At 33.9% G+C, this 11,411-nt stretch overlaps 1 protein-coding gene and 2 long non-coding RNA genes across 3 annotated transcripts; all 3 read left to right on the forward strand.

Moving 5' to 3' along the window:
* The first annotated feature begins 3,296 nt into the window (after positions 1-3,296).
* LOC147502027 (uncharacterized) lies at positions 3,297-4,952 on the forward strand. Its single transcript, XR_015219921.1, has 3 exons — positions 3,297-3,377; positions 3,455-3,515; positions 4,715-4,952. It is a non-coding gene; the product is annotated as an uncharacterized LOC147502027 (long non-coding RNA).
* Positions 4,953-5,222: 270 nt separating this feature from the next.
* LOC147502028 (uncharacterized) lies at positions 5,223-7,098 on the forward strand. The gene is made up of 3 exons (XR_015219922.1): positions 5,223-5,888; positions 6,376-6,501; positions 6,828-7,098. It is a non-coding gene; the product is annotated as an uncharacterized LOC147502028 (long non-coding RNA).
* Positions 7,099-8,217: 1,119 nt separating this feature from the next.
* Positions 8,218-9,550, forward strand: LOC147502029 (homeobox-leucine zipper protein ATHB-14-like). The gene is made up of 3 exons (XM_086603848.1): positions 8,218-8,454; positions 8,886-9,035; positions 9,191-9,550. The coding sequence occupies exons 1-3, from the start codon at positions 8,233-8,235 to the stop codon at positions 9,335-9,337; spliced, it is 519 nt and encodes a 172-aa protein (XP_086459974.1). The 5' UTR covers positions 8,218-8,232; the 3' UTR covers positions 9,338-9,550.
* Positions 9,551-11,411: the final 1,861 nt, after the last annotated feature.

Raw genomic sequence — 11,411 nt, forward strand, 5'->3', positions numbered from 1 at the left:
ATCACCACGTCACACTGCGCGCTCTGGGTTGCTATACCGAAGATCGAGTGATTTTCTCAAATCTCAACTGAAGCTTTCAATCGTTCTCGAAGATCGAGTGATTTCCTAAAATCTCAACTGAAGCTTTCAATCAAGCTCTCTAAAAAGGTATATTCAATCATTATACCAATTTGAAATCATATTTAAAATCATATAATGATTTTCGATTTTTTTTTTCATGTTGTTATGCTTTTAATTTTGTTTAAAAACGTGAATTTAATTTTAGTTTTTAATTTTGTTTGTTCATTAGTTAAATCAGATATGAGATTTGAGATTTAGATTTTAATGTTTTGTTTGTTATGTTCATTCTTAATTGAACATTAGTATTTTGATTTGGTTTTTGCTATGTTTCTGAAGATTATATTATTAACGGGGTAGATTGTTCATATCCTTGTTGGGTATGAACAAGATTTGTTCATATTATTGTTTGGTATGAACACTGATTGTTCATACGAGTGTTTGGTATGAATCACTGAAATATTTTTTATTTGTGATTTTGTCTATTTTTTTTTGCAGTTTTATATATATCATACTGTGATTGGAGTCTTTTGCTACAATGGCGACACTTTTTCTATTCGTATTAGGTTGAATTCTTCTGTTGATGGTATTACACAAGAGTTATGTGGCAAATGGCCTGAATTGGGATTAAGGTGTTTTAATATGTATTTCTCCCGTGACGCGAAAGATAATTTGATTCAATCTGATGGGGAGTTGCATTCTTTGGCTTGCTATTGTTTTGCAAAGAAGATTCCAATTATAAAGATTAATTTGGTTGTTTGTGTGAGTTCATTGATTACCTCTAGTTATGCTAGTTTTGCAAGTTCATCAAGTTGTGGTGGTGGTGGTGAGGTTGTTGCTCATAAAACTTACAAGTCTGATTTTTGGTGGCGTAACTTTGATGGCAGTGTTGGGTAACGATTTGCTTTAGGTGCGCCTGAGTTTCGCTATAAATTGATAGAGTATTCTATTGTGAGTGGTTACAAATATGAATTAATCAAGAATTCCGATATATCGTCAAATATTTTGAATCACAAATTCGAGAATTATTCGGTGATTCAAAAAAACGGTACAGTCAAATATTAGGTCAAAAATTCGCAATATGGCAATTATACGGTGTTTAATTAATACGCGTTTTAAACGTTTGGTTGCAAAAATTCAAAAGTCAAAAATTCGTGATATTATGTTAGTAAATATTAATAATAGTTGTCATTTTTTACAACATAACAAACATATCTAAACAATATAGCTACAAAAGCATTGAAACCAATTAAATGGTCCACATAGGTACCTTCATTTATTTGTTCTTGGATTGAAATTACCGTTCAAATTTCAAAATACACACACACCATGACATGACAATTTAAATATTGCTGAAAAAGTATAAAAACAAAGCTTTTGGATTAATTTATCACTAAAAATGTAAGAGTGAGGGACTTAAAGTAAGAGTGAGGACATAAAGTACATAAAAAATAATAAAATCGCAGTCGAATTTTCATTAATTTTTTTTAGCCGATTTTTTTGAAAAATTTGGCAAAATTCGTATTATTCGTTTCACGGCAAAAAATCGCGAATTATTGCGAATCTTTCAAACATTTGGAAGTATTAATGTTTTGCCTTTCAAAAATTCGATTTGTGAATAATTCGGCGAACTGCTAACAAGGTTCTTCCTAATAGCAGGGAATTCGGGCTAGGGTGCAATACAGGTCTCTTGTAGACGTGATTCGCCTATTGTGCCATTGACTTAATATGCGCTAATTAATAAGGCAGTATGCACAAGGTGTATGCTGTCAAATGGCATTGGAAGCTAAGTGCCGCTGGCCTAATTTTGTGTCTTAAGTATTAACTAATTCCCTACCATTTTCTTGTGTAGGCTATTATGACAAGAGAAGCTCAAGTGTATGGACTTTGGAGTAGGGAAGTATTACATGGTGATAACGTTGGCGGCAAATATGTATTTTTAATATATTTTTTAAAGTAGATAGATATAGATACTTTAACTTAAGTTCAGTAATCAATTACAACTTGCCAAATAAAGAATAACTAGCTTGTAGGCCCATGCATACGCACTGGTTCTTTTGAAAATATTTAGATTTTTTTTAGAAAATTGGGACTACCATTTTAGTCGCTAACCCGTTTTAATTTTCTAACAAATTATTTTAATTAAGTTTTAAAAACCCGTTTTTTTCTATTGGGAGAGAGATCATATTTTAATAGGAGAATAATTCTCGTTTTAATTAGATATGCTAGATTTTCCCTTTTCAATAGGAGAGGAATTCCCATTTTAATAGGAGAATGATTCTCTCTTTAATTAGAAGTGCTAGAATTTGTTTTAATAGGAGAGGAATTCCCGTTATAATAGGAGAGAAATTCCCGTTGTAAAAAAGGATTCCCGTTTTTCAAATAGGAGAGAAATTCCCGTTTTAATAGGAGAGAAATTTCCATTTTAATAGGAGATGTCGTGAAATTTTAATAGAGCTCGAAAAATACCCCTTGTGGGAGCTTTAATATTAAGATATAGATTTGCCTAATCATTTATCTGCCAACCAAAACAACACGTGAGATCGACACTAATATCACATGTCGCAAATTTGAACTTTGAATTAGTTTGAATAACGCATCCTTTGGGTATCGTAATTGGTAAAGTACGTGTCAAAGATAATAAACCCATGAATAAGAGTCTATTTAATTATTATTACTAGCTTTCAAACCCGTCCTACTAACGGGTGCTAATATATTAAATTATTCTGATAAATATTAAAAACTATGTTGAGCTATGAGATATGAATATTATATTGATCACTCATCCAAATTTCTTGTAGCGTGAAAATTTCACACTCCGTAAAAAGAAAACGAACCAACTTCGACTTTTTTTTGTCAATTAATGTAAAAGTTTGATAAAACTTTTGTGAGAATGCCCAATGAAGCTAGGATTATATTGAAACTACTTGAATAGAAAGCATTACACCATAACACTGAATTTGCAACATTTAGTAAAATTGATTGCTAACACTTATACATCCGTTACAATATTTGTCACACATGTGATCCGTTAGAAATGCTACCAACCGTCACATATTTTGTAGGCAAATACTTGATTTATTTAGTAACATTTACTCGATATTTTGTGATAGATACAGAAGTGTTACTTATTGCAAAAAACAAAACAAAAATATTGAAAACAAAATAAATTGGGTGAAAACTACGGGGGGAATGTTTTTCATTCTCGCGCTCATCTCTCCAACCCTTTCAGTAATAACAATATAGAAAAGTGAAGAGGTAAGTTAGGGCAGATGTAACCGCTGCCGACTCCGCCGCCGCCGCTTGTGTTTCCTACTGAGGTAAGTCGTCATCATCTCCTTCATTTTCTTTATCTTCTCTCTTCTTCTTCCTTTGTAACAGTAAGGGTTTTGGCTAGGGTGTTACATCTACACAAGCAACTGCTTAATCCACTCAAGAAAACTTCTTCTTTGGTCAAGGTAACATTTTATTTAGTGATGAATCCTCTTTTACTTGCGGTTTCCAGTGTTTCATTTTTCGGAAAAGGAATAAGCTTTTGGGTTTGTCCAGACATAAGATTATGACTTATGAGGGTGTATGTTAACAATAGATTTGTATAATATGTCAACCATGGCCATAGGTTGCATCTTTATATGATAGATTTTCTTGTTGAATTGTGCATCATTTTCGGAAATCTGCTCATGTTTGTTTCATTCACTTTGATTTCAAGTTAATAGTTTATTTAATTAATGAAGCTGTATATTTTGAATCTCATCACTTTGGGTTTTGAATTATGTACTCAACTTTGTTCTTGAAGTGAAGTTTTGGATTTTGGAGATGGGTGTTTCTTTCAAATTATGGGATACTTGTGTTGGTCAGTTGGTGCATAGATCTAGTCTATTGTTATTGTTGGTCTTATTGCTCCAAAACTGATTAAGCTTGATGAAGTTCTCAGTTAGATACATTATTGATTGTATAATTTGTATGGAATTTTCTTTTTGGTTACTGTTTGACCTTCTTGAGAACGTATTTCTATGTTTCCTCTATGTTAAAGGTTGCTATGTATACTGAAAATGACTTGGCACTTCATATTTCCAAACCAGAAACCACAAGGGTTCAAATACAAGAGCGAGCAGTACGTGTTTGTCAATTGTGCAGCGGTTTGTTTCCTTGAATGGTGTGAACGACATACTTCAAAATTATCTTTTCGTGTTGTACAAGCACCAAATAAGAAACTTATATTTTTGGGTAATTTGTTATGGAAAAATAGACATCTCCTTAACTACTTCTACCCTCAGAATCATTCACCTTAGCACAAACCCTTTGTGAGTAGACAAGGCAGCTTAAGACAGTATTGAATAAGGTTTGGCACCCCATTTTGAATTTACATATTTCTAATACAGCAAGGATTCTTGTAATATTATTTGTTAGCTTGATAGTGAGTAAATTAATATTATTTGGGGTTTCTCAGAACCTTTGTTGTTACTATTTACTTTAGGTGTGTCAAGCACGTGACCTACTGTCTGAAAAGTGGACTTTTTAGAGCAGATTAGATGCAAGGAGGGAACACCCTAAAATATGAGACATACACTTAGTCTAGCTAGAATATTGTAATGCCAAATTTGTGAATCTGAAAGATATTTAATTTCTTTATGTCGGGATGTTGTTTTGGTAATAGGTATGGGAATTGGTGCTACCCCAATGAACACCATTGTGAATGACATGCGAACAGCATGCAAGCAGGCCAAAGGAGAACGTGGATTTAAGGAGAACTTTGTAGGGGCTAATACAACTACCACTATTTCTAGTTTTTTGCTCGACATTTGATATGGTTAGATTCAATGCTTTCTTTGCTACGTGTGTTAGCCTTTTATTTTGTTTGTTGTTTCTTTCATTTTAGATTCACTGTTTCTGGCCTTAATTTGGCTTGGCATTTTGACCATTGTAATATATATATCTTTGGAAGCATTGATGTTAAAAGAGTATTTAAAGAACAAAAGAAAGGAGTTGACGTTAAAAGGTGGTGAGTATGAATTGTTACTTTGATTGAAGTAGTACTATTTTTTGGTTTTCCTATTCTTAACACTTCTCAGTTTATTAAAAGAGTTTGTACTAAGTGAATATATGATCACTTGACCCATTATCCTTAACCTACTATGTCAATCTTTATAAGCCAAGGCCCCGTAAGTGCAAAACTGGTTTTCATTAGTTATGTAATTGACGCACCTCCATTTTTAAAGTACGTATATTAGCATAAATTCTAGTCAATGTAAGAATCACATTGTGAGGATGAATGATTTGTACTTAAGTGACAGATTAAACTTGTGTGTTCTATTTTATAGTTAGTGCTTGAATATATTGATATTTTGAGTGGTTCCAATTACACTTTCTTAAACAGGTGTGTCAGCACCCGTTTTATTACACGGTCTTTTGGAAGTTTGGAACCCCTTGGCTGAAGATGTGAGCAATTTTTATCTTATCTACTATTAGATCCATCTTAATTACTTATGGTAGAGGTTAATTATAGTATAAATTTATAGATAAATAAGAGGACACTTTAACTATGGTCTACTTTTTAGCTTATTGGATCAAGTGTTTGGCATGAGGTGTAGTTGCTCTACTCCTTATTACATATGTTTAAACTTGTATCATTCTATTGATGATCATGTTTTCAGTTATATCTTGTGAATGCAAGACTGTTCTACATAATGAAGAATTGCAAATGACTTGCAGATGGCCAAAACTAAGGTTTTCCTTCGAGCTGGTCAAATGGTTGAGTTAGATACACGGAGAGCTGAGGTTCTTAGTCGTGCAGCCAAATATGAGTATTCAATTGCAGGTTATCTATAGGGGTGAGCAGTCGCACAACGTAAAAGTAATTAATTGTTACAATGTCACATGTACTAATAATTGAAAGCATTATATTGGCATCCATTGTATAATTTTCTTCTCTGGCTCATTGACATACAACTAGTTGATCGAGTTTTCATCTATCTTGACCATCTTATTATCTATAGTAAGATAAACCGTTTTTTTTTCATTTGCATGATGTTCTTATACATCTTGTGAAACTACTTACTGTAATGATTTTGCTTGCTTGTAGAAAGTTCACTCTTGACACAAGCCTAAGTTAGTTTAGCATGTCACGTGCAAAAATTTTAATTTGCATGTCATTGGTTCATTTAAGAACAATTTATCGAAAAAAAATTTAATACGCATAAATTTAACGAGTCAAAATAGGATGGTAATAACTTTGAAGATTATTACTATCATCTTAGTTTTTTAGATTTTTAGTAGATTTGCTTCATGTACACTGTACACTCTTGTTATTTCCTACAGGTAAAGCGACCATTGTAAAATACCATTTCCTTGTGCTGTGCTATGGAGTTTGGTGTTGCAGACCTTGCAGAAACAATTTAGTATTTGCCTATTCAGAGAAAGAAGTTGGTGGTGGAGTCTTGAGAGGTTAGAGCAAGTTTTCTTTGCTTTGCTATAAGCGTTGAATTGTTCACGATGTTGACAAGACACAACTTACTAAGTTATTGTATAATTGCTATGATACTTGTATGTGTTATGGGGTTTGCTTGTGTATGTTGGGATAATGGGTACCATTTCCTTTGCTCAACTTGTCTTTTCACCTTTTGCTAAAAACGTAACATTGCTACCATCAAGTTTCTGTGTCATACCATTGGACCCTAAAACAGTTGAGTACCAGCCTTAAACTTCAATTTATGGTTATTCAGATTGTGATATATTTTGTGCTACTTAACATTTTTTTTGTGGTACTGCAGGATGATAGTGCAGCTGCCCGTACACTAGATTTGGCTTCCTCCTTGGAATCGGGTCATAGTGGAAGACGTCTGGCTGCTGAAACCACATTGAACAACTATAGCCTAAGGTTAGTGTTGACCATTACATTCCAGTTCACTTTTGAGAACCACTATCAAGACAGTATGGTAGTCATGGCTCGGCAATATGTAAGGAGCATTATGGGTTATGTTCAGAGAGTTGTGAATGCTATTTCCCCATCCAGGCTGAGCTCCCAGCCAAAATCATTGCCCTGGTCTCCCCGAGGTCATCCACGCTTAGCACGGTGGATTTGTAGGATCTACAGGTTTGTAATAACTTCTCACCACCACTGGATGTTTCATTGACATGTATTTGTGGTTTGGGTAATGTAGGTTCATGCGTCTAGAGTAAGCAGCACTGTGTAGAGTAAGTAGCAAAGTTACTATGTAGGTTTATGTTTGACATTGTGTCAATGTAGTACTTAACTAGTTTATGCTACTCTTACCAGCCTCCTGATACTTGGAAATGATACTCATAATATGCACCATATATACGTAAAAAACTGTTAATATTTTCTAACCTTCAAATTGTGGATGAGTATGTGTTTCGAAGTAGATAAAGTTGCTAAGAAATATACTTCCTTAGACATAGGGAGAAACATAAGAGGCACGAGTCATGGTTGCCTATGCTTCCAACTGTTTCTCCTTATCTTATTGTGACATAAATTGATAAACCTTAGCTAACTGACAGTCCCAGGTCTGGCCGAAATATTTAATGGACCACTATAACATGAAAAAGAATATAAAAATGACTTGAGGACTGCAATAGTAAAAATGAGTATCTCATCTATAATTTCTATCGTGCAAAATGGGTACCTGCTAAAAATTGAAGGCTTTAGATACTAATAAAAAGATTGGGTCTTTGATGCAAATAGGCAAGTTGTGCCAATTTTCTTCAAAGTGACATGTGGTCCCTTCGAACACGATTCCATCATTTAATGAAGGATATTTAAAAGTTAGATGATCACTTTCATTTGTTCTGATTAGCTATGATATATTTGTATGACTCTCTTACCGATAGTGAGAATAATGGTTATTCTCACAAACCTTTACCCAGTAGGGGGGTTATTGTACGTGGATCGAGAATTTTATAATGGTGTCTACCAACCTCACAACAGCCCAAGACACCTTACATGTGATCAACAAAGTTTTATTGCACTGTATAGTAAGGTCACAATGCAGAAAGTCATTGACTGCTAAATTTCTTGGTAAACTTGGAAAATGGCAACTGGGCCAGCATAATGGCAAATGTTATTGATAACCATTTTTATCTCATGTATTATGTTAGTTTTTGTAATATTTTATCAAAAGAAGGTCAGCTAATAGAAAAGGATACTATAGTAGAAGCATGATGTTATTCTACAAATCTTGTAATTATTCTGAAGTTTACTATAGTGATATACTATTTGAATTAATCTTCTTGTTTTTTTTAAAAAAATCTTTGTGCCTTCTTTCCAGATTTCTCACTAGCATAAAGCTCCTTCAGGTTGATCTGTCAGCTGGTGACGCCTTGTTGAAACAACTATGGCGCCATTATGATGCAATCATGTGTTGTTCCCTTCAGACAAATGTAATTAGCTTTCTCTTCCATCTTTTATGCTCTCTTGGTCCTCAGTTCATTTTAATTTTTAGTTGTAGAACTTGATACTTGAGTTTCATTTTGTTTAATGAATATGCATCAAGAAGAATTTGTAACTATTTAAGGCAGGAGTTCTATTTATTCTTTTGGTTTAGGTTGGTAATTGACCATCTACATTAGCATCTAGGTTTGGTCTACATATGCTTGGATGGGATTACTTTAGAATGATGATTCTTGCCATGGGGGCATGTGCATGATTTTTCTTTAGGATAAGCTCCTTTGTGTAGTCTTGGACCCTTATTCCAAGATAAGCTAACGTGGATGGGGCATGTGCATGATTTTTCTTTAGGATAAGCTCTTTTTTGTAGTCTTGGACTCCTAATTCCAAGATAAGCTGATGTGGATATAATTTATTGTACCAGGCTTCTCCGGTTTTCACCTTCGCAAATCAGGCCGGGCTCGACATGCTAGAGACCACTCTTGTTGCTCTCCAAGATATAATGCTTGATAAAATTGTCAATGAGGCTGGGCGTAAGACCTTGTGTTCTGAGTTCTCCAAGATCATGCAACAAGTAAGCTTTATAGAGCTATTATCCCCTTACCGTTTGATTTATTGCACTTGTATTGGGCATAGAGCCTGTATCTCCAAGTTAGCTTCTTTCTTATTGCATCGTGTGTTGCTGTATCATCTGCTTTTAAATAAAATTTGCATTGAAACTTCTTGCAGGGCTTTTGTCGTTTACCGGCAGGGATTTGCGTGTCTAGCATGGACAGGTCAGTTTCTTATCAGCAAGCAATTGCATGGAAGGTGTTGAATGAGGATGACAACAATTACTATTTGGCTTTCATGTTCATGAACTGGGCTTTCATTTGAAAGCATACTTTTCGTTTCAATATGCACAATCCTTGTTAGTGAAGAACGACCAAGTGAAAGACCTTTTGCATTTTCAGTGTTTTCTATTTTGCTTTAGAACTCTTAGATGTTGCTGTGTTTGAACTCGGGTATTTTATATAACTTCCTTCTCTTATTTCTCTAAGAGTATCAATTACATTGTGGAGTAAAAAAAGGTGCAGGTATAGGTACGTGCACCAGTACAAGTGGCTCATATTTTTTTTATACAATGAAAATTCGTTAGTAATGGATAGAGAACCGTTAGCAACATAATTTTTTTTATACAATGAAAATTCATTAGTAATGGATAGAAAACCGTTAGCAACAATTTTTTTTTTATACAATAAAAATTCATTAGTAACGGATACAGAACCGTTAGCAACATAAAATCAAAGTGACGTTTATATCACGAAAGAAATTTGGTAACCGTTACTAATAATTTCTAATGGTTACGTATCCGTTAATGAAATTAATTTTAATGACACTTTATAATCGTTAGTAAATTTTGTAATGGATAATAAACGTTACAAATATCTGTTACTAATATTTGTCACGCTTTTGTGTCGACGCAACATAACCGTTACTAATATTTTTTGTAACAGATGTATATCCGTTATAAATAAGCTGTTATGGTGTAGTGTCATCAAGGCTTCTTCCCTCTAATGGAGGTTTAGCCTAAAATCATTATGCTATCATTTCTCAATAAAATTAAACAAGACATCAATAAAAGATTGTGAATTTACTTATATCAATTCAAATGGAAATCTAATTATGCAAGAATCGATTGAAACTAATAATGATAATAACTAAATCTAGGAATCGAAACTACAATGATTAATGAAATGAAACTATATTATCAAGAACTAATTTACTTTATTAATCTAATGAATAAATAACAATTGATTCAAACTATTAAATTAAAACAAGGTATGAAACTAATTAATGGAATGAAAACTAGATCTAGCTCTATGCTCTAATGGCTACTTCCTACCTAACCTAATTATTTTTTAAGAGTTAAGTCTTCTCTATACAAATGGAGGAGACAAGATCCACATTTTTGTGCATGGGCTGAGGAGCCATGTTTTGGGCAGGAAAATCGAGCCCAAAGCCCAGTTTCTTCAGTCCACATACCCCTTTCCAATTAGATTTGACTTCAGCAGACTTTTAGTCTACTTTTTCTCTTCTGATTGGCTCAAGGCATAGACCATTGGAAAGCTCTTTCCGAGCCGGTCGTTTTGACATAAAGTAGGCCCAATTCCAAGGTCTGAGCCCAAAGATACGGTCTTCGGAAGTTCTGCTAACTTTTGTGTGCTGTTTCTGCCCGCATTGACTTTGACTTTTCAGCTTTAACCGGGCTTTTTAAAGGCTTTTTCTCCTTGAATCTTGCCTTTTAATCACAGAACTGCTTAGCAACCAACCCTTGCTCCTTTATCTCGCCAAAGTGGCGCATTTCTGCACATAATTGACTTCAAAGCTTGAAATACATAAAAACACGTAATCAGCATTAACTCTTATTTATTACTCGCATAATTGGTCTAAAAGTATTATTGTTAAGGGGTTAAAACTACACTTTTTGGCTCTTGTCAAACCATCCCCAAACAACATTTTGCTTGTTCTCAAGCAAATATGAGAAATTAGTATAAGTGACCAAAAATGGAGTTCTAACTAATCTTGTTTCGCCGAGTGCGACTGCATTGACCATATGCAACAAGGCCTTAAACCACTAGGAATACCCTAGTGGATGAGTTATAGCCTCGTGAAATTTTTCTAGTGAAGGTACTCACAAACTTCATCTATACTACAACGACTAAGAAATAAAACTATTGTTTCCTTATTTATGCCTCAATTATCTATACATCTCACTAGCAATGAATACAGAATAATCAAGTCAAAACCTAAGCTAATATATTCATAATAATCAATCATCTACGAATAAACATATATACAATGAGTAATACTATGAAATGCACTAGCAGGTCCATTTCTGAAAACTCGGAATAACGTCCTTAAGTAGGTCCTCATATAAATGTCAAGACAAAATCCACTTTGATTTTTC

The sequence above is a fragment of the Coptis chinensis genome, chromosome 4, assembly GCF_015680905.1.
Source record: "Coptis chinensis isolate HL-2020 chromosome 4, ASM1568090v1, whole genome shotgun sequence".
NCBI classification, from domain to species: domain Eukaryota; kingdom Viridiplantae; phylum Streptophyta; class Magnoliopsida; order Ranunculales; family Ranunculaceae; genus Coptis; species Coptis chinensis.

Bases quoted from the DNA above. Each gene is read 5' to 3' on its own strand.
- LOC147502029 (XM_086603848.1), top strand. From the start codon at position 8,233: ATGATGTTATTCTACAAATCTTGTAATTATTCTGAAGTTTACTATAGT. The intron at 8,455-8,885 runs GTAATTAGCTTT...TTATTGTACCAG, and splicing joins GTTGTTCCCTTCAGACAAAT to GCTTCTCCGGTTTTCACCTT. The intron at 9,036-9,190 runs GTAAGCTTTATA...AACTTCTTGCAG, and splicing joins TCTCCAAGATCATGCAACAA to GGCTTTTGTCGTTTACCGGC.